This window comes from Notothenia coriiceps, unplaced genomic scaffold (genome assembly GCF_000735185.1).
Source record: "Notothenia coriiceps isolate Sejong01 unplaced genomic scaffold, NC01 NC01_scaffold00037244, whole genome shotgun sequence".
NCBI classification, from domain to species: domain Eukaryota; kingdom Metazoa; phylum Chordata; class Actinopteri; order Perciformes; family Nototheniidae; genus Notothenia; species Notothenia coriiceps.
Genome location: NW_011369945.1, coordinates 6,831,223 through 6,853,916, shown reverse-complemented (window position 1 = coordinate 6,853,916; position 22,694 = coordinate 6,831,223). Strand labels below are relative to the sequence as shown.

The following is a 22,694-nucleotide window of genomic DNA, read 5'->3' as shown; positions in this document are numbered from 1 at the left end:
TTTTTTAACATTTTAAAGTAAAATACTTCAATCTGGTGCACTTTGAGTGCCCAATTACTAGAGACTGATCTAGGGGATACAACTCTAAACACCCATGTGAAAAAGATCGGTTTGTATTTGAACATAACCAATAACCTATTAACATTTATTTATTTATCCATATTTTTAAATCTCTCCAGTTTTAAACAATATTTTTGGTTTACTGTCCTATAGTATACATTGGAATGATTTCAAACCTGTTTTTATTTATCCTAATAATTATAAAGGTGTCCCTTTGAAATATTTGCTTACATAAATTGTGATCAAAACGTTTGAGACTCACTGAGATAACTTAGACTAAAGTGAACTATCTAAACCCTCAGAGTCCTTTACCTCACTGAGCCTCTCAGTCTGACAGGAGAGCTCTCCCTCCACATTATTGTAGAAACAGCTTCTTATATCCGTTAGCGCAGCAGAAGCTAACAACAATCCCCGCCGGTACCGGTGCACCCCCCCTCTCTATCTATCTCTCTATCTCTCTCTCTTTCTCTCTCACTTTGGCTGTGGGCTGCGGGCGCCTGATAAGCCAACATTCCCCACTTTCATCACTTACAGCGCCCATCGTACAGGGCAAATGGAAAATGTAACCGGGGTGAAAAGGGTGTTATCTTTACTTAATTATGAATGTTGTTACATCAAGGCTGAAAATTCGTTTTTTTTGGTATTATATTTGCATTTAATCTTGTGGAAGTGCAGATCCCCTGTCCTCCACCAGGGGGTGCTGCAGCACCCTCAGCACCCCTACTTCCCACGGCCCTGCAGTGTGGTGATCGTTAGAAGGCTCAGCTGGTTCACAATGAGGAGCACCTGTACTCATCTAATCAACTCCTCCATAAAACCCTGGTCATGTTCACACTCCAGTGCCAGATAANTCATTGAGAGGCCTTGCGGCTTGAGGATAGAGGGGTGAGGTACAAAAGAAACACAACTATTCAATCAGGAGAGACGAAAACGGCGACCGATACGGTAATCGATTACGATTCCTATTATTAAATAACCGCCGAAAGAGGTTATTATGAAAAAACCCTCACTGCCACCAGCACAAGACGTAAAGACACGGGATAGTCATCTGGAAAAAGAGATCTGACCACTCCATTGGACGAGAGATCGTCCTACTTGTCCACCACTAACCAAAAGCAACTATCGATAAAACCAAGGCGAAGAAACCTCAGTAACAACAACAAAAAAAAAATAAAAAAAAAGCTTCTACTGAAGCCTTCCCCAACTCTGGGGACTTCCGGCCGGGGACTCCGGGTGGCAGTATACGCCGTGAAGTTGTTTGCGGTGCTCCAGTAAACCCAAAGCAGAAGAAGAAGAAGTGACGACAGCGGCTTCATTTGCCTAATCCTCCCTCAGGGACTTATTCTGGTGTGAACGCGATCTGTACTTAGTTCATCAGAACTAGAGAGTTCTGATGAACTAAGTTCTCATGAACCTTTGTAGGAAAAGTACTGCGGTCATAGCCGTGGGAACATGTTTCAAATGGGGGGTGCTGTGGGGATGACACCAGGGCTGGTTCTGACCAATTTGCTGCCCTATAGGCAAGATTTTAGCTGGCAATGAAAAACCTCTACAAAAGACCAATACACTACAAAAAGAGAAACATATTGACATGGTGGACAGCTTATATAAAAGGCTTCAAATGTATTTAGTATTATAACATGTTTTAATTGGGGGGGTGGACTTCACATCCTCTAGGGGGGTCCGGGTGTGCCCCCCCGGGAAGATTTTTTTTAACATTTTAAAGTAAAATGCTTCAGTCTGGTGCACTTTGAGCGCCCAATTACTAGAGACTGATCTTAGGGGGGGGGTACAACTCTAAACACCCATATGAGAAAGATCGGTTTGCATTTTATTCATCAAATATGTGAACATTTCCAATAACCTACCATAGCCAATAACAAATAAATGTAACTTATTTTATTTGTGTTGTTCATTCATATCTAATTTTACCAGTTAACATTTATTTATTTATGCATATTTTTAAATCTCTCCAGTTTTAAATGATATTTTTGGTTTACTGTCCTATATTATACATTGGAATGATTTCAAACCTGTTTTTATTTGTCCTAATAATTATAAAGGTGTCCCTTTGAAGTATTTGTTTACATAAATTGTGATCAAAACGTTTGAGATTCACTGAGATAACTTAGACTAAAGTGAACTATCTAAACCCTCAGAGTCCTTTACCTCACTTTGCCTCTCAGTCTGACAGGACAGAACTCTCTCTCCACATTATTGTAGAAACAGCTTCTTATATCCGTTAGCGCAGCAGAAGCTAACAACAATACCCGCCGGTATCGGTGCACCCCCCCTCTATATCTATCTATCTATCTATCTCTCTCTCTCACTTTGGCTGTGAGCTGCGGGTGCCCGATAAGCCAAAATTCCCCACTTTCATCACTTACAGCGCCCATCGTACATGGCAAATGGAAAATGTAACCGGGGTGAAAAGGGTGTTATCTTTACTTAATTATGAATGTTGTTACATCAAGGCTGAAAATTCGGTTTTTTTGTATTATATTTGCATTTAATCTTGTGGAAGTGCAGATCCCCTGTCCTCCACCAGGGGGTGCTGCAGCACCCTCAGCACCCCTACTTCCCACGGCCCATGATTTGCTCAATTAAAAAGATGCAAAATAAGTCATTTGGCCGGTTGTCAAAAAAGTTGTTTGATCTCTGCATGCAAGTTAAAACCTGCCCCTCTCAAAATTGCTCTTAGCAGATGTCAAAATAGCATTTATCAAAGTTCACAGTTATAAATCAGGAGGGTTAACCACCTTACATGCTATGAGTGGAGCAGACTGAATCTCACACACATTCAGAGACTCTTAATCTATATGACTCCTGTATTCTCTTTAAGTCCTTGTTGTGCATCAATCTGCATGCACATAGGGGATACATTGTAAAATCAGTGCCAACTTCCCGATATATCTTTCCTCTGACTTTATCTGCAGCAGTGACTGTCAAAGACAAGGTTGTCTGTTAGTTAATCAATACATGTTTTCTCACCTACAGGTGCTGGAGTGTGGTGTGTGTGAGGACGTCTTCTCTCTGCAGGGGGACAAGGTCCCTCGTCTGCTGCTCTGTGGGCACACAGTGTGCCATGATTGCCTCACCCGGCTGCCTCTCCATGGAAGAGCAGTCCGCTGTCCCTTCGACAGACAGGTCACTGAGCTGGGTGAGTAAGGGTGCATAATAAAATATTCAACTCCTGTTGTGGATTTTTAGGCATTTTCTGTTTCGAAATATCTTGGCCAGTCTTTGCTCAGTATAAACCAGAGAAGCCATGTGCATTTACACACCAAAAAGCATGAACATCAAGCCATAAAAGTCCATATCTTTTTCTGTAAGTATTATTAAGACTGTTTTCTCTGTTTGGAAGTAAAACTATTAACCTTTTGATGTCCTTTTGTCTTCAAGTTTATCCTTTGTACCCCACATCTGTTTAGGTGACTCTGGAGTTTGGGGTCTGAAGAAGAACTTTGCTTTGCTTGAGCTCTTGGAGCGTCTCCAGAATGGAGCCAGCAACCAGTCAGGAATGGCAGAGGATGTTCTGAAAGGCATGGGAGAAGTAAGGAAACCCATACATCAGATCAAATATCACCATCACAACTACAGCACCTTTCACTCACAGTTCTTCTTTTCCACTAGTGTATAATCCGGTGTGATGAGGATGAGAGCCACACGGCCTCCATGTACTGCACCGTGTGTGCCACCCACCTGTGTGCCGAGTGCTCCCAGCACACCCACTCCACCCGGACGCTGGCCAAACACCGCCGGGTGCCGCTGGCGGACAAACCCCACGAGAAGACCCTCTGCCCGCAGCATCAGGTCCACGCCATCGAGTTTGTCTGCCTGGAGGAGGCCTGCCAGTCCGGGCCCCTCATGTGCTGTGTGTGCAAGGAGTACGGCAAGCACCAGGGACACAAGGTAGGATAACATAAACTACAGTTGAACTCCTGTTAGATATCCTCATCTTGAGAGGCATGCTCATGTGTTCACCATTTCTCTTTTTCAGCACACTGTTCTTGAGACTGAAGCGAATCAGATCCGGGCGTCCATTTTGGACATGGCCCACTGCATCCGCTCCTTCACAGATGAAGTGTCCGAGTACTCCAGGAATCTGGTGGGCATCGTGCAGCAAATAGAGGGTGGAGAGCAGATAGTAGAGGACGGAATAGGCATGGCGCACACTGAACATGTAAGGATTTGACTGAAAAATCACACTCTTTAGATTTAAAGTAGGTGGTTAACCGGTAAAACTTTAATTAAGAATCTGAACTATTATTCTCTATTTTAAATGAATATTAATACATTGTTAGCTTCGTTTTTATTGTCATGTATCATCTGAGCCTTTTTTCTGTTATTTTGAAACATTGAGTCTACCTCTGTTCTATAAAATGCACTTTATAAATAAATTTGACTGGACTTCCTGCCTCCGTCAGGTCCCCGGCACAGCGGAGAGTGCGCGGTCCTGTGTGCGGGCGTACTTTGCAGACCTCCACGAGACCCTGTGCCGGCAGGAGGAGATGGCGCTGAGCGTGGTGGACGCTCACGTCAGGGAGAGGCTGATCTGGCTGAGGCAGCAGCAGGAGGACATGACCATCCTGCTGTCCCAGGTCTCCACCGCCTGCCTGCACTGCGAGAAGACTCTGCAGCAGGTAGGAGACGCCACACACCCAAATAAATACCTTGATCTTTTTAAGAAAGAAGAAAAGTTTCAATCAGTACCTCAGTATTTTTCATCCTGGACCCTATAAACATCTAATTAACTAAAAGAAACCATTTTTAAATATGGTGCAGTAAGGAAAGGCGCTGCATACATCAGATTCTAAACTTACTGCATTTTGATAGTGCAATAAACGTCCACTAATGTGGCAGTTTTTGCGCTGACAGGATTAGATTATTATATATATATATATATATATATATATGACATAATATGGAAAGGACCCTACAGATAGATCATATTTTCTTTATTTTTTGTTTTATCCAGTTACCCTTTTTTTTGGGCCTCTATATCTGAGACTCATACGATATAGTGATATCTCTGACATATGTTGCTTCTCTCCTGCTGCAGGATGACTGCAGGGTGGTGATGTCTAAGCAGGAGATCAACTGTTTGCTGGAGACGCTTCAGAAGCAGCAGCATCAGTTCACAGAGCTGGAAGATCACATTCAGCTGGACGCTGGCATCCCTGTCACCTTCACCAAGGTACACACTATCCACCATGATTGTGTCTCCTGCTGGTCTGCATGGAGCAGCAAAGAATTGCTTCACTAATAGTTCAGATGTTGACTTTGTTTTAATATGTCACAATATGTTGTTGTTTCAGGACAATCGGGTCCACATCGGCCCCAAGATGGAGATCCGTGTTGTAACTCTTGGGCTAGACGGAGCTGGTAAAACCACCATCCTCTTCAAGCTCAAACAAGATGAGTTCATGCAACCCATCCCCACTATTGGTAAATGCATCTATAGTATAATCAGATTGTAATTATTCTACATAAATACAAAGATTTTGCTCTCAAAAAAAAAGAAGCTTGTTCTCTGTTTTTGTCAAAGGTTTCAATGTGGAGACGGTTGAATATAAGAACTTGAAATTCACCATCTGGGACGTGGGTGGCAAACATAAGCTCAGACCGCTGTGGAAACACTATTATCTCAACACCCAAGGTACTGTTGGTGCTCTATATACTTTGAATATCTTTGTGTTTAATGTTATTCTAAATGTCACGTAAAGCTTTTATAGCACAGGGTAAACACATTTCAATATAGTTTTTCATATTGTTTTTATTTTTCACTTAATCCCTTTTGTACTCTGCTTCTCCGTGCAGCGGTGGTGTTTGTGATTGACAGCTGCCACAGGGACAGACTGATGGAGGCTCACAGCGAGTTGGCCAAACTACTGACGGAGAAGGAGCTGAGAGATGCCTTGTTGCTCATCTTTGCAAACAAACAGGTAAAGGGAATAATGATAATGCTTGTTTTTACACCATACAGCTGTCCCATATTTTCTCTCATATCTTTTTGCAGATATTTGCATCACTTATATAGTTTACAACATACAGAAACTCGTTATTTACTTATTATGTGCATTGTTAGTCCATGGCGGCTTTTTATATACGTATATCTTTTTTCTTCCAAAAACCTATTTAGCTATTTATTCCTAACATTTATTTGTCCAGCATTGTTTTCCTTATTATAATCTGTTCTTTCTGCATGTCATGTATTTCTTTTTCCTATGTATATAAATGACATGTTCTTGTATGTTGTGTGTGAGGGGTCTGCGGATGGAAATTAGCTTAAAGCTAAAATCCGGCTCATTTACGCTTGTAAGCATTGTTTTGTTTTAAAGTGTTCATCGATGTGCACTGTCCCAGTTCAAATAAACGATTAAATGAAATGAAAAAATATCGATTTCTGTTCATGTACATTAAGGAGTGGAATTCCTCTTGTGTGCACCGATACTCTGCAAATACATCTGATTCTGCTGTGAATAACCTTGTCTTAGCTCAGACAGAGTTGATGATCAGTTTGCATGTCTACAGGACGTCCCCGGGGTGGTGTCGGTGGAGGAGATGACAGAGCTGCTGAGCCTCCACAAGCTGTGCTGTGGGCGGAGCTGGCACATCCAGGGCTGCGACGCCCGCAGTGGGATGGGTCTCCACGAGGGGCTGGACTGGCTCTCCAGACAGCTGGTGGCTGCCGGGGTCCTGGACGTCGCCTAAATGTAAAACATCTATTCTGGCCCAAACTGACTCTCCCCTAACAACCGAACCCTAACCCCCCCAGCCTTTGCTCATTTCCAAATATGAACTCCTCAGACTGCGGCTTTAAGCCTCCTCATCTTCCCCTCTTTGTGCCCCAATGTGGGCAAAGGAAATCTTTCTCTCGCTTCACTGAATCAGAACGGAAACTTCAAAACCCTCCCAGCCTGAGAAATGAACTCACTTTCCCCCAAAACCTGAATTAAAACTCCCATCATGCTTCTTCTCTAAGGCAGCTTACACGGTCCAGCACATTGCTTACTGTTCTCTTTGTTCAAACCTTTTTTCTATTAACCAGCTGTTTATCTGGCACCTATAGCTAGCTGATTTTAGTCCAGTCTTAATAATGCTCCTTGTGCCCTGACAGTGAACTCTGTGTTTTCTATCTCACGCTATTCATCATAACCACCTCCATATGTGACAGTAATCCCGACTAAATGCTGAGTACGGTAGTCTGTATTTGTAGTGATCGTAAACCTTCAGTATACTCCTGAGAAATAACTTTAGCTACATTCAGCATATTTGCAGGTGAGATGGGACAGACATTCTCAATACGACTTCCAGTGGCTTCAAACAGGTCGAATGTTCAGTTTGGCTCTTTTCTCACTTTGCCTTGACACATTCTGTTAGCAATAGTGGTTGATGTTTCATGGGGTCTTTGTGTTTTTTTTTTAAGCGTACTGTTTGAACCTATTTAATGCCACAGCTGTTCTTGTTTTCAGTTACAGAACAAACTGTTTACTGAACTTATTTATGAGCGGGAATGTTACTTTGATACGAGGCTTTAGGGAGAAAAGTTGTATGCACCGATTCTGCCTCCGTTTTGTGGAGTCTCGCACCCAGAATGTGTTGAATACAATAGTTTGCTGCATCACTACAATTTTTTTATTTGGAAGCAAATTAACCATCTGCCGTTTCGTAGTAGACTCTTAACCTCACTGAAAATATCTATTCAAACATCTCATAAGTCCTGTTTTAGTGTGGAGTGCTTCAGAGATGGTACATCTTTTAATCAGCAGCCTTCAGTAATACATGTAATGTGAAGCCCAACACTCACACTTGTCTCGGTATTAGGGACCCATCATTGGACTTTGATTTCATCTTTATTCATTGCTATGTAATGTTAACATGTACCTATATATAAAAATACTAATAAAGAAAAAAAATGCACGTGTTAAAAATGCCCTTCTGCAGTTTGTGAAAACATTTCCATTTGTTTTTGAACATAGAAGCACAAGGCACATCAAACCTTTGTTACAGTGGACTTGATAATGGCTTTTGTAAATTATTCATAATGTGTTGCTGTTAAATAAACTAATTGACCTTATTTGTGTGGTTTGAGGCTTCTTCTTTGAGCGATTACCAACTAAAAAAACTATTCTCACTTGTCTCTTTCAAAGCATTCTTTAATAACTCTTTCTGGTAAAAAACAAAACATCACTGTACAGGACGCGATTAAGACACACGATCACTTTACAGTGATGTTGATGATGCTGATGTCTTCATACGGTTTGTCTGTCTTGGGGTTGATTTTGACATTGGAGATCCTCTGGACGGCCTCCATGCCCTTCACGCATCTTCCAAACACGGTGTGCTTGTTGTCGAGCCAAGGCTGAAGGCAAAAACAAAGAGCACATTAAACATTTATTATTAAGATATTCAAGCCATTTTCAGGGATGAAATTGTAACCTATTTATACAGTCTGTCAACAGCCGTGCGTCACTTTGGGACGCTATTTTAATCAATTTACCCCACTGTGGTTTGTCAAAGTGTTACTGTTGCTTAGTCAATTATATTCTTGATACAAAACCGTAAAACTAAAGATTTGTAATAGTATTATGTTAAGTAGTAAGATAGATATCAATACCGTGAGAATTTGAAATGCAGCAGGGTTTCTCTTTTGCCCATTTTTTACAATATAACCTATTCTCTGACTAATCTAACATGAACATTTGTTCTGTCTGTTCACAATGTTTTATAGTATATTAAACTGATTTAATTTTCTTTAGGCATTAGAGACCGTACAGAAATAGTTTAAGATGAGGGGCTGGTGGGCTGATTTAGTCAGGCGAACTTAGCCTAACCTTCTGCTAGCTGCAGCTTCATATTAACAGTAAAAGAGGGTATATTTATCTTCTCATCTTACTCTGTGTTCTTGAAAAGGCACAATAAGATGTGCATATGTAAGGTTGGGCTGCTGTAGCCTTTATGGGAATCTGATGGCATTCACTTCAGACTGAAGCAAGGCTGGAAATGTGAAACCACTGCATGTCCAACTGGGTGAAAATGTCTTAACCACTTTTAAAGACAACTGGCTTGAGACTCCTATCTAAACACAAACAACTTCCAGAACATTAAAGGAATGTGTCTGAAATGGGTCTAAGATGGTTTGCCATTGTGAAGTGTAAACTTACAGTTGGAACAACAGTGATGAAGAACTGTGCGCCGTTGGTGCCTGGGCCTCCGTTTGCCATACTGAGTGTGTATGGGCGGTCGTGTCTCAGCGTGGAGTGGAACTCGTCCTCAAACTCTCCCCCCCAGATGCTCTCTCCTCCCATGCCTGTGCCCGTGGGGTCTCCTGTCTGGATCATAAAACCCTGAGCACAAAGACACAGATTTAGACGCAGCTCAGTCAGATAAATGATTATATCTGACTTACTACAGAGGAAAACTCACCTTGATTACTCTGTGGAATATATGTCCGTTGAAGTAGCTGTTCCTGCTGTGAACACAGAAGTTCTCCACCGTTTTGGGGCATCTAGGGACATTTTTTTAAATACTACTGTTAATATATGTTCAGTTGTAAAGAGATTTCTGAACAAAGACCTGAAAGAAGTAGAAACGTACTCCACGGGGAACAGCTTGATGTGGATGTCTCCCATGGTGGTGTGGATGATGGCGCTGTCGGACACTCTCTTGGGGCCCTCGGCCTGAGTGGCAGCCATCACTTCCTCCTTTGAGGGCTTCTCGTTGAAGATGTCTCTGTCCGAGTCAGCACTCTTTGTATCCTCTGGTTCTCTCTTTGAGAACTGAAGGAAGGGAACAAACGTATTTAGACATATAGTTTAACTAAATATGTAGCTGTATCATTTTAGATTTGAATGTCAAGTTTTCTCACCATGTAGAAGCGGTTCTTCTTAAACGCGGTGCAGAATATGGTGGGGTCCGGCATGGCGTTGTCTAAGGCGGGGTTGTCACATGCTTTCATTTCAACAGTAGGAGCCACATGTGTGGCTTTAGCAATCCCCTGGAACAGACTCAGCTGCACCACACGGACGTTCTCCAGCTTCCCGAATATCCGCACACATCTGAGGAGCAAAATCATCATTAATCTCAATATATACTTGACCTCAAGGTTTAATTAACCAACCATCTCCAAAATCAATTGTTAACTCTTTCCACCCAACGAAACGAGTATATGCAGGTTATTTTTAACAACGGAAGTTTTCATTGGTCTTTAATGTTGTTTCAGTAGAGTCTAAAAGAAGTGTGTTTTATGATGAACGTACAATTATTGTGGTCTGACTGGAGTTTGGTAGCTTTGAGTAGAAAAGCTTCGAGCCAAAAATGAAGCAAAAATATGCAGGACCACCCATGGTCACTTTTCCCATAACTTCTCATCTGGCTGAAGCAAATCAATACTTGCAAAAAACAACAACAAATGCCTCCTAAATTCCAGGTAAATACAAAAGCCAGATTTTTGTGTGTGGGTCTGTGTCCAGCAGGAAAGTGCCTTTAAAGAGCAACTTCCAGGTTAAAGACACCTGTGAATAAATGTGTAGGAAAATGATGAATACACTAGATTTTCAAAAAAATATACAGAAATATACACTACAGCGACATCTGGCGTCGTTTTTGTAAGAAATGTTCACTTCCGCATAAAAAAGCCTCGGCACGTGACCTCCAGCATGTGACGTAACACGGGGGACACAAGGGGGAGAGCGGCCGGTGTAACGTATTAATAAACATAGTTCCCAATGCTAGTTTCGACACAGAAGAAGTTGAACATGAATATTCGAATGCATATGACGGACCACAACCTTATAATTATGAGCCTGCTAGGCGTCCAAGAGACCAGGAGCAGCCAAGGATTAGAAGAAATAACGGCCATCGGAGAGAAATTGAGCTGTGGTGTGAGGAGAACCAGTGGAGAACTGGGCAGCTATCTTGGTCAGTGACCGGCGTTAGCTACAGAATGTTAGCTAACGTCACATCACAACATTGTAAAGTTAGCTATCATATATCAGGCTATAACTAACGTAGCATTGATAATATAGTAACGTTACTGGCAGGACTGTTGATACTGATCCATAACAGAAACTAATGCGCAAGTATCAGCCGTATCTCGCGTTACCTAATGCAACTCCACACTACNACAGGCAATTCCGACATTTTTAGGTAATCTAATCGGCGTGGCAAATAATTCCCGGCGTCGGGCCAGCTTTTTTACCCCCTTTTTCAGTGCCGAATATCCAGGCTTTTAATGCCATGAAGAGAGAGGGGAAGCCGACCGGAGAGAGAGAGAGAGGGAGGCCATCGTGCCGTGGTATTCCTGCATCCACATCTCGGACGGTAATCCAGTCCCCAGGGTTTGAAAAGTTCGGCGCTGCTTTATTGTCGACGGGTTCTACTGACGCGGCTGGGGGACCCGGACGGGGAATCACTTAATTAAAAGTCTTTTTTTCGCCTTTTTTTTCAAAAACTCTTTGTGACGCGGAAATCACCGTAACAGTTTCCTTTTTTTACAGATACGTTTGCAATAATAATTATTATGAAAATTTTTTCTTTAAGATTTTGTTATAAATAGGTAAAAAAAGAAGATAAAAAAAAAAGAAGAGTATGTAATACATTCCAACCGCCAGGCAGTATACGTAAGCTTCATAAGTACAAGTTGAAGAAAGACCGACAACTTGATCGTAACGCCTAGGTACAAATAATTAGTGCAATGTGGCCGGCGAAGAGGACCACGACGGCACAATGCGAGTGGCGCCCTCGCAGTCGCACCGGGGCTCCGAAAAAATAGCGCGGCTTCACCTTGCAGTAGAATGTTTTTGTATGCCCGTCTACAGCCATGACATCACGAATATAAAGACAATATAAAAAAACTTTTAGAATCACATAAAGTAGTAAAAGGATGTGTAAATAAGTGTCCACAGAAAATTGGACCTTCAACGGAGAAATTCGAACGAATTTATTACATGTGTAGTGACTGTTGCATTAAGAGATCAATTACGGCTGTCAATCCCCAAACAACTAACCTCAAAATGGAAGTCAACGACCTAAGTCGTACGAGTTGTAGAACGCGAACCTTGTGGCCCGCAAGTGCGAAGTTTGTGAGTGGGGACTTCCCAATTTTTGCAAGTAAAACATTAATTTCGCGTCCGTCTACACTCGGGGGTAATGGGTGACAGGAACATAAAGTTAACGAGGATTAGTCCGTACGTATGATGTTCCGTAAATTCCGGTGTGGATGTATTAGTTTGCCGTCATTTAGGTAAAATTTACTGTAGATATTCCAGCGTATTGGTGTGTACTTTAATTTTATGCGTGACAAGGACTAAACCCCCCGGGGGGGGATGGTTCGGGGGGGGGGGGGGGGGGAACGTTTGTGTAGCTAGTGAGCGTGAAACTCAGCGAGTTTGTTTAAGAGGGTCGGGCTAGTCAGGGTACTGGAGTAAACCCTGTGGTCGTGCGAAGGGTACCGGAAGTTGTAGATTACTTCTCTTTGTTGTCTCTTCCTCTCCTAAGAAAATAAAAATTTATGTTGTTTAATTACATATTGGTAATTATTTCAGTTACTTAGTAACGGGTCTACTAAACACACCCTATATTGGAACTCCTGCTCGTCCTCCTCTCCTCTACATTGGACGAGACGGCACAGGTGTCGTCCCGTAGACATACTCCCGGACTTCGCCCTCCTCGTCTCAAATAAACTCCGTAACGAATCCTAATTAGTGATGTTTGGGATGATAACAAGATCGTAACATTAAACACAGTGCATATTACGCAAACTCCTAAATCTATGGATTTTTACAGGTTACAGTCCACCACCTTTAACTCTATGGGCTCTATGGCCGGTCCGCACCCCCCACCTTTTAAGCGGCGGGCTCCAGCAAGAAAAGCTGGAGGCCGGAAAAGAGTGAGACAGGTAGCGCGCAAAAGTAAAAGTGGAACCGAGAGTGGTACGAGAGACAGAACGAGAGCAAGACAGACAGACATTACGAGAGCGAGACAGTTTGTCCCCGTACCACTGGTTGAAAACCACTGCTGTAGATCACTGCCGGTACGTGCGCTGGGAGCGCACCGTTTAAGTTTGAAAGTTGAAAAATGTGTGTGTCTGAAACGCTACGTGATACAGTACAGTTTACACAGCACAGTACATGTTCTGTAGCTACTATTGCACTGCGGCTTATAGTCCAGTGCGGCTTATATATGTACACATCATTCAATTTAGCTGCTGCGGCTTATATTCAGGTGCGCGGCCTTATAGTCCGAAGAGAGATGTAATACGGTTTCCTGATAAAGCTGTGGAGAGTATGTGCTGCAGGGAGGGATGCACAACGCACCCAGGAACGAACGCTAGCTCCGGTCCTTTTTACTGTGGACTCGATGTCCTGACAGGCTGGTATTTGTGCAACCTGCACAAACAAAATACTGAACCATGATTACAAATGGTGAAATACAATGTAAAAACTACCGGAAAATACCAGCCCACTAAAACACAACCGCTCAACTCAACGCAACTACTAACTATACCCGCGGTCAGAGAGCGGAGATGTTTACCCTTTGTGATGTAATATGACGCGTTCGACGTATGACCTTAAAAAAAAGGCGTTTTTAAGAGCAGAGCTCAAAATTGCTCCTTTCCCTCTGAATTCCTGCCCGTATGTCTCGTAAAACATATCAAATCCTACATTCACTTTTTTAAATTGTAATTTTCAAGCAATTTTAAGCATAAATGTAGAAAAAAACAAAAACCTGCAAGATGCTCTTTAAAGACAGTTGCCCCTTAGACGCCATTTACACGCAAACGCATAAGAAAAGAATACGATATCAAAAAAGTCTTCCGTTCACACGAGACGCTGTAGTATATAATAATACAACAAAAGCAGCGAAGAAGACCCCCGAGCATGGTTGCCCTTCTGTTTATGCCCTGTGGTGGATTTAGCAACATGTAGTTCATGTAATTCTCCATGTCCATTTGTTGCTGATGGTTGTGGTAGAGGAGCTGTAGATTTTGCACTAACATCTGTAGCATGGTCAGTAGCAGTAGCACTGGCCAGTAGTGCTACTGCAGTGAGCAACAGAGGTGGGGAGAGGCGGGGCTATGGCTTCATCATTATCAGGAAATTATCGTAAAGGGCGTACACACTGAGCCGTTTGGCCCCCCAGAGCGTTCCGTTTGCAGATCTATCCACTTTGGGACCCGTTGCGGGGGTCCGTTTCCGTTACGGCCTCGTGTGAACGAACGGGCTATACGAAAGAGAAAAGTAGTGGATACAACCGTTTGTGTTCTCGTGTAAACAGCATATGAACGCACCTGTTGGTTTCCACATTGATGACTTTGATGCCCAGCATGGTGCCGTAGAGCACAAAGTGACCGGTCTCATCAAAGATTATGTTTGTCAGCCGGATCCCGTCCACCTTCTCCAGTTCTCTCTCCACAGCCATCCGCCTCCCGAACTCCATGTCAGGGAGCTGCTGCCTCATCTGCTGCAGCTCTGTGAACATCTAACATATGAAGCAGCAGTGATAAGCATGTGAATTAGACACGTCATTAAAAGCTGAGGTTGAGTGACATGTGTGTACTTACAGATAATGATTCATCAAACACTCTCATCAGTTTTCCTGTCAGGAAGCGGAAGATACGGACTTTCCTGTCAGAAGCAATGGTGGCCATTTTCTTCCCGTCAGGAGAAAATGTAAGGCTGGTGGGATAGGTTTTGTGTTTTGCAAATTCATACAAGTCTGTGTCTGTTTTGTATTCCCAATGCACATATTTGGGGAACTTGAACTCATTTCGGAGGCCAGTCCAGTACTCCAACATTCCTGCTTTGTCAGCAGAGACGATGACCCTAAATTTGGGATTCAGGCGGATTTGGGACAGCGGTGAGGCGTGCATCTTGTCGAAGATGTGAAGGGGCTCGTTGCTTCCCCTTCCGTCATAGACGAAGATCTTTCCTGTTGATTTTTCCGAGCAGGCTATCGTGCAAATGGCATCTCCAGGATTGTACACCCACTCTGACTGGCCTGGGTGAAAGCTTCACAGAGGAAGGATAAATGTCATGTTACAGTGGGAATTTTTTCTCCAGAATCTTAGTAAACATTTCATTCCTAAACAAATGCACAAATACAGTACATTAACCTACCCCAGCTTCAGCATATTGATCATGTCAAAGTTGACCACATCAAATACTTTCATGGCCTGATCATCACCAACAGTACAGAGAAGAGCCCCTTCCGAACTGACTGCAATGCTTTCAATCACACCTGCAAAAACACATACAAAAACAAAGTTTATAATACGAAGTGCAAACACTAAAATATATTTAAGGGAAATAATCACGTTTCCTTTTTCCATTAATAAACAATCAGTGAGAAGTGGTAAATTCAAATCATACCGAGATGGCTTCGAAAGTGCTTGACAAACTCTATTCCCTCATCTTCCCTCTTCTTCCAAAACTTGACATGGCCATCCTGGCTGGCGGTGATAATGAAGTCTGTCCTGAAAATGAAATATGTTGTTTAATTAGAAGCAAACCCTGGGGCAGAAGAAGAAATAAAGGAATGCTCACCTGCATACATATGTATAAATAAGATGAGGTCATAATTGTGTAGGAAAAGCTTTTATATGATTGAATAAGAGTGATTTGAGAGACATTCACATCAAATAACACACTAAATTAAAGTTTGAAGTATATTGACCATGGCACAGTCTTTTGTCACCAGTTTATTGCGTGATTTTGCGATGAATCATGAATGTTTGCACTTGATTAGCACAAAACACATGCTATTAATACTGTACTGATAATTGAGCCACACCATTTTAACTGTAACTGAAAAATAGACAGCAGTATAATCCCTGTTACTTTGCAAATCTCCTTTATCAGTTGTGCATGATCATTAGTCTTGGAAATATTGTAAGTGGACATAATAAACTAAGTAAACTGTCCCATATGTACGAAGTATGTTGTGTCTAATGTAATAGTTAACTTTGTTGGGCATGCACTTACTTGGAACACACTATGTGTGTGATAACGTCTCTGTGCATGTAGCTCCGTTCATACATTGCAGCTGATGGCAGGTTGTCCAGGTAAACACGCTCATATTCCAGTACTGAGGATATAAACAAAACAAACACACAAGAGTTAGCGGGAGTTTTGTTAGCATGGTTAGCATTATTTAGCAGAAGCTACAAATGAATACAAAATGTGACGAAGGCTCTAACTGTCATAAACAAACCTTTTCTTTTCTTGGGCTGAGAGGCTTCGTTTGGCATAGGTCCGACCCACTCCTCTTCTTCTGCATCCCCTTTTTCATCCTGAACGTCTTCTGCTTTTCGCTTGAGCTCCACATTGTTTTCTGCCTCCGCCATTGCTGACAAATCTTCCGCGTCGTGCTTTCGTTGTTACGGCACTTCCGGTCGGCTCGTAGATTTATGAATGTTCTATTACTAGTTCATATGGATGTAATTAAACAAATAATAATACACGTTCTTAAAAAGTTCTATTTTTTCTGAAGAATATAATTTACGTAGTTTTTAGTTGTAGGCACAGATATTAGGGCAACAATGTGTGCTGCTAAAATAACTCGTTTTACAGGTACAAACTAAAATTATATTAGTATAATGGTTCCTTCTTGTTTTCTGCGTTTTTGGAAACAATGTCTTTATAATGGTAATTTCTCAAGTTGAAATATTCAACAATTTATACCTGTAAGGTACTACTGGAACTAATAGTCCTATTTGTTTCCGAGGGTGCATTTGCATGGAACACTTAGGTTAAACCAAACGTACTTTTTCTCGGGGTTGGTTGAAGAATTATCTGGGATTGTTTGGTGTCTAGCACATTTCTGATCGAAATTCCGGTGAATCCATTATTCACTGAAAGTAATATAAATGTAAAGTCACTGATTTTCAAGGTAATATTTAAAAACATAACAAAATATTTAAAAGTTCTTTATAGAGGACCCCTACATATTCCGACGTAAACAACCAGCACAATAAGTGTGGAAAACATGGCTGTAGTCACTGAAGTATAATATTTGTCAGTAAGTAGGATATTTTAGCAAACATCATTTATCGGGTTATACAACAGTTAGCTATACATAATCAGAAGCTCTCAAATAAGACAATTTTCATCCTCTGACTGCAAAGCTCGGCGGCAGAATGAGCAATATTTACATCCAAGAACCACCATCAAATGGAAAGGTGAGCGCAATTGTAACTTAAATTCCTCTTTGTGCAAACACGATATATCACTATATCATTTACTTTGAAACTGTATAACATTGATTATGTTTACTTACGTTGCACGATTCATCGACAACAACATGGTTATAATATCTTGTTTTTAATGCTTCCACTTGCGATGCTTTCTTAGGTCTTGTTGAAGACCACAGCAGGCGACATTGACATTGAGTTGTGGTCCAAGGAGGCTCCTAAAGCATGCAGGAACTTTGTGCAACTGTGCATGGAAGGTAAGAATTCAAAGCTAGCTAAAACACTCTTAAGATAATGCAGAATACAAAAACAACAAGACCAGTCATTGCAGCAACACTAGTCACCCACACCTGTAAAATAAATGGTTATCTAATTGTCTTGTATGTCTCCTCTAGGTTACTATGATGGCACAATGTTTCACAGAGTGGTGCGTGAGTTCATTGTTCAGGGGGGAGATCCCACTGGAACAGGGACAGGTGGAGAGTCCGTCTATGGACGATCATTCAAGGCAAGACTTCTGCACTAATTCTGTGTATAGATGTTAAATCCAAAAGGATTAATAAGTACAAATCATTCCAAGGTCATGTTAACCTACAGTATTAAACCTTGGCAAAGTCAACCATTAAAGGATTGAGCTGAGATTTAAATAAAAATAACCTTTGAATACATGTGTCATTTTACATTTTTAGGATGAATTTCACTCCAGGTTGCGCTTCAATCGGAGAGGTTTGGTGGCCATGGCAAATGCTGGCCCACATGATAATGGCAGTCAGTTTTTCTTCACCTTGGGACGAGCAGATGAACTCAACAATAAACACACCATATTCGGCAAGGTGAATCGGAGAAACTGTAGGAATTTATATAAATATTTCCTGTAGATCTATGGAAATCCTGTACCTGCCACATGCATGGACCCAGATCAGCAACAGATCAGTTAATGAGTACTCAACGTCATGCTTTTTCCCAACAATGCCCACTGCAGGTCACCGGAGACACGGTCTACAATATGCTCAGATTGGCAGAAGTTGAATGTGACGATGACGAAAGACCCTTGAATCCCCATAAGATAAAAATTACCGAGGTATTTTTCTTTCTTTAACTACTTTTGTATTTGCTTGACAGCTTTATGGTGTCTTTGATTTAAGTGCTGATGTTAAAAAACGTGTTGTGTCTTCCAGGTGCTTCACTCTCCTTTTGATGACATTATACCTCGGGAAACAAGGAAATCCAAAAAGGATAAAGATAAAGAGGACTCAAAGAAATCACAGTCGAAAGCCACAAAGTGAGTGCTTGAATTTCATCTGTCTCACTGAGTGTATCTACGGCATAAACATTACATCAGATCAGACCTAAACAAATATAATAATATATGTAAATAGTTCCTCTCCTCTTTGCTCCTGGCCCTTATTATTTCCATCTTTTGTCATTTGGTTGCAATGCTTACCCTCAATTTTGGCTGCATGTGTTGTTGTTATCGATGCATTTATGCTGACTGTGTGGTTTTTTTCGTAGGAACTTCAGTCTGTTATCATTTGGAGAGGAAGCTGAAGAGGAAGAGGAGATGGCGAATCAAGTGAGCCAGGTACTGAAGCCAATGAAATGGCTGTGAAATTATTTTCCTATTTTTTTTTTAAGGGTTCCCAGACATAGAGACAGACAGACGGACACATTCAATGCAGTGTTTCCCCTACCATTGTCTTGGATTGGCGCTGCTCCCCGCCAACGGAGCGCCGCGCCCCCCCTGAAATTCGAGGTGTTGAAGAAAAAAAAGAATTATAATTTTTTCTTTTTTTTCTTTCTTTTTTCTTTTTTCTACATATATATAGCTCCAAATTCCAACTAATCTATATCTACTGTCACTTTTCACATTGAACATGTGCTCTTTTATTAAATAAACTAAACGCTTTCATTTTAAGTTGTGAGTTTAAAACAACTCAGGCAGCACCCCCCCAAAGCAGTAAACCTAGGGGAAACACTGCAATGTATTTATCCCAAACTGGGAAATTATTAAATATTCATATCTATTAACTGTTTGACAGACCATTAAAACTGACCACATCTGCCATTGACTCTTGACAGTCAAACACACTCAACATCTATAGGGATTGCCAAAGCATGTTCTATGTCATAAAATTGCCAGAATAAACCCTGTAGTCTTGTCTTCAAATATGATTTAATTGTTACAACCTGACTACATCTGTAATCCATGTCTATCGTATTTAAGTTGTTTAAATCGTATAAAGTTAAGTATAAAAAGTTAGTGTGTGTGCGCCATTACATTTATTTTTGGTTTCAAATGATTTTCTATTAAAATGAAATGGAAGATTCAGAAGCCGAGACTGTTGCAAAATGGGAGAAAACTAAATCATTCTCCTACTATTGTTTGTGTTTCTTCAGACACTTAAGGGAAAAAGCAAGAGCAGCCATGACCTTCTGAAAGATGATCCCAGACTGAGCTCTGTTCCTGCTGTTGATAAGTATGTGTAATAATGAATAATACTAATAATTGTACATTAAGCACCTTCTCCTACATTTGTAATCCTTGTCCTTTTACCTTGAAGGAAAAAAAAGAAGCGTATACCAGGAGAGACAGCTGAGGTAAGTCCAACACTGTACAATCTCCTTTGCCCCAAAGCAAAGTTTATTTTCTCTCTGATTTTAAATGTCTTTTTGTTCTGTCTCTAAGACAGACGATAAGGCCGATGGTGATGTTGAAGATGACATGGATTCAGACGAAGAGTATGACTCAGATGAGAGGCAGAAGACAAGAGAAATCATCAGCAACAAGCTAAAGAAATTAAAAAGCGAAGAGAAAGCGACAGATGACGAAGAGCGAGGGAAAAAGCCCAGCCGCAGGTATGACTACATGATTCTGACCCGATAGAGTTAACGTATCATCTGTATCCAACAGAGGACAGGTTTGTTTAATAAATAGTCTGCAAGCTTTTTGATTTTGTAATTGTTCAACTTGTAATGATGCGTAACAACATGATGGGGGAGCTGTTGAACTGCGTTATACAGAGCAAAAGGAATCACAAGCAACCCTCCTGTTTCATGAGTACAATAAGATGAGAAGAGACCATCCAAACTTGATTTTACAGAGCTGAATTTAGTAAATCCACAAAGGGAGGGAGGGCTTCATTTTCAAAAATGTACAAACACTGAGTTAAGGTTGCAGCTTATGGTGGTATAGAGTATATGGTTATTAATTCAATCTTCAGTCTGTTAAAAGTCAAGAACAATCGTGAAATCGTGTCTGCTTAAGACTTAGCTAATCTCTAAGTATCATTACCAAATGAACAAATCCAATCCTACAAATTGAAGAAGTATTATTTACTACTTTTTCTGCAACAGCAAATACTTCTGTTTCACTGATTAGGCCGTGGCTGGATTTCCAAAGCACTTTACTGTTTAAAATGTGTGTTTTTCAACACATGTGCTTCACTCAAATCTTGCACATTTCAAACCTTCAGGTTGAAAAACCTTCAAAAATCCTAGATATCAAATGTACAACATTTCTGATACTGAATCCCACAGTAAGTTCCCAAGTATTACCAAGAGCATACTGTCATGTTGAAGGGCTACTTCATCAATTTAGAATTGCACTTTGAAGTTGGGGGACTCAAAAAATAAAGATTTTTTAAAAGAAAGGTCAAAGCATAGACAAAATATCCTGTCTTTGAGTTCCTAATATGGGTTGAGCTCCAAAAACACCAGGTACTTAATTTCCCAGCGCAATTTAGGTGCTGTTTACACAGGAATGAAACGGGTTGTATCCGCTACTTTTCTCTTTCGTATAGCCCGTTCGTTCACACGAGGCCGTAACGGAACCGTGGAAATGGACCCCTAAAACGATAACGGGTCCCAAGGTGGATAGAGATGCGGACAGAACGCTGGGGGGCCAGACAGCTCTGTGTGCACGTCCTATACCATCATTTCCTCATAACGATGTAGCCAATAGCCCCGCCTCTCCCCACCATGCTACAGATGTTAGTGCAAAATCTACAGCTCCTCTACCACAACCATCAGCAACAAGTGGACATGGAGAACTACATGAACTACATGTAGCTAAATCCACCGCGGAGAATAAACAGAAGGGCAACCATGGCAACCATGCTCGGGGGTCTTCTTCGCTGCTTTTGGTGTATTTTGTGGCGGAAGTACAGCGCCACTTACAGGCCCGGCATATGTACTACAGCGTCTCCAGCGGTCTCGTGTGAAGGGACACGTTTATTGAGCCGTATCCGTGTGAACGGAAGACTTTTTTTATATCGAATTCGGTTTGTTTGCGTTCCCGTGTAAATGGGTCTAAGAGTCCAATGTTGAGGCCTCCAGTTTCATCATTAAATGCAGCACTGTAGAAAGCTCTTCAACAACTGTTTTGTATCTATTGTGCAGTCTTATAATGAATCTTTACACCTCAGACAAAATATTCACACACTCCCACAAGTCTATTCTCATACACAGACAGAGCTTTACGTCATTGCCACATTTGCACCGAACTTCTTTTCTCAATTAAAACAAAGAGAGTAGGACAAGGAGTGAAAGACCACCATGACCACACATCCTAAGGACTGTGAAATGATTATGCAGCACACATATGCAACCGCTGATTCAAATAAATAGCGCAATGTGTTAAAAGTGCTTTAGATTTGACTATGCTTGAAAAAGGAACTTCATAAGCGCTGCATAGTAGAACTAACCAGAAACAGAAAGCATTGGTCTGTTTTGAGACAGAAACAAAGCTATCACACACGCATAAAGGTCACGGTGGGTATACACGTTGATGTAAGATTATACCAGTGCTTCATGTGACCATACTGAAGAAGTTTAACATTGCAAAATATCTCAAACTAATGGTGCAATGAATGCTATATAAAAGGTTAACTCAGACAATGTGAGGCTGCATAATCAGGCTGTGTTGCAAGCATCCTAATCTGATGCTTTTGTCCTGCATGTAGGCCAAGTACGGTTACACTGAATAATACAAATGGGTTAAACAGCTCATTACCTCGAATCCTTATCAGTAACACATTTGAATGACAGTCTTAAAAAGGGCAGCTGACAAATAGTCCACATTCAAACAAGTCTAGGAATGCATTTGTTCAAAATGCTGATGTTTTAATCAGCTTTGTCTCCATGTCTGCAGGGTGGTTAAATAGAGAAAAAACGGTCCAGAGTTAATCTTCCTGATCTCCAAAGTGTTTTATCTCAGAGTTAAATTACCTTTATCAAAACTGAGCATTTTCAGTGATCTCCACCTGATCAACAACCATTAAGTTACCAAACAGCTAAGAGGCCGGAGTTACTGTCAGCATCAGCAGGGACTGTATCACCATGACTGATTCCTCCATTATCTCAAACATCAGCCCTGCCACAACACACACACACACACACACACACACACACACACACACACACACACACACACACACGACAC

At 41.4% G+C, this 22,694-nt stretch overlaps 3 protein-coding genes across 5 annotated transcripts in view; 2 read left to right on the top strand and 1 right to left on the bottom strand.

Annotated features, from left to right (window-relative positions):
- trim23 (tripartite motif containing 23) overlaps positions 1-8,140 on the top strand; it is a 9,536-nt gene extending 1,396 nt beyond the window's left edge. The window contains exons 2-11 of one of the 3 annotated variants that reach the window (XM_010793377.1): positions 3,058-3,220; positions 3,492-3,613; positions 3,694-3,972; positions 4,061-4,243; positions 4,488-4,703; positions 5,123-5,257; positions 5,379-5,508; positions 5,609-5,719; positions 5,881-6,005; positions 6,595-8,140. In XM_010793377.1, the coding sequence (XP_010791679.1) occupies positions 3,058-3,220; positions 3,492-3,613; positions 3,694-3,972; positions 4,061-4,243; positions 4,488-4,703; positions 5,123-5,257; positions 5,379-5,508; positions 5,609-5,719; positions 5,881-6,005; positions 6,595-6,774 (1,644 nt within the window). In that variant the 3' untranslated portion in view covers positions 6,775-8,140. Of the gene's footprint in view, positions 1-3,057; positions 3,221-3,491; positions 3,614-3,693; positions 3,973-4,060; positions 4,244-4,487; positions 4,704-5,122; positions 5,258-5,378; positions 5,509-5,608; positions 5,720-5,880; positions 6,006-6,579 lie in introns of those variants that run through there. The other 2 variants (XM_010793376.1, XM_010793378.1) reach the window with 2 other exon arrangements.
- ppwd1 (peptidylprolyl isomerase domain and WD repeat containing 1) lies at positions 7,909-16,439 on the bottom strand. The gene is made up of 11 exons (XM_010793379.1): positions 16,276-16,439; positions 16,047-16,149; positions 15,435-15,538; positions 15,183-15,303; positions 14,627-15,074; positions 14,354-14,544; positions 9,932-10,121; positions 9,661-9,842; positions 9,490-9,571; positions 9,228-9,410; positions 7,909-8,425 (listed from the first exon to the last, which is right to left on the bottom strand). The coding sequence occupies exons 1-11, from the start codon at positions 16,406-16,408 to the stop codon at positions 8,282-8,284; spliced, it is 1,881 nt and encodes a 626-aa protein (XP_010791681.1). The 5' UTR covers positions 16,409-16,439; the 3' UTR covers positions 7,909-8,281.
- Positions 16,440-17,000: 561 nt separating this feature from the next.
- The window catches only part of cwc27 (CWC27 spliceosome associated cyclophilin), a 33,234-nt gene continuing 27,540 nt past the window's right edge, over positions 17,001-22,694 (top strand). The window contains exons 1-10 of the mRNA XM_010793375.1: positions 17,001-17,242; positions 17,415-17,511; positions 17,650-17,762; positions 17,944-18,087; positions 18,237-18,335; positions 18,433-18,536; positions 18,767-18,836; positions 19,652-19,731; positions 19,816-19,852; positions 19,941-20,110. Coding sequence (XP_010791677.1) covers positions 17,201-17,242; positions 17,415-17,511; positions 17,650-17,762; positions 17,944-18,087; positions 18,237-18,335; positions 18,433-18,536; positions 18,767-18,836; positions 19,652-19,731; positions 19,816-19,852; positions 19,941-20,110 — 956 coding nt within the window. The 5' untranslated portion in view covers positions 17,001-17,200. The remainder of the gene's footprint in view (positions 17,243-17,414; positions 17,512-17,649; positions 17,763-17,943; positions 18,088-18,236; positions 18,336-18,432; positions 18,537-18,766; positions 18,837-19,651; positions 19,732-19,815; positions 19,853-19,940; positions 20,111-22,694) is intronic.

Bases quoted from the DNA above. Each gene is read 5' to 3' on its own strand.
- ppwd1 (XM_010793379.1), bottom strand. From the start codon at position 16,408: ATGGCGGAGGCAGAAAACAATGTGGAGCTCAAGCGAAAAGCAGAAGAC. The intron at 16,150-16,275 runs GTTTGTTTATGA...TTATATCCTCAG, and splicing joins TCAGCCCAAGAAAAGAAAAG to TACTGGAATATGAGCGTGTT. The intron at 9,572-9,660 runs GTACGTTTCTAC...AAATGTCCCTAG, and splicing joins ATCAAGCTGTTCCCCGTGGA to ATGCCCCAAAACGGTGGAGA.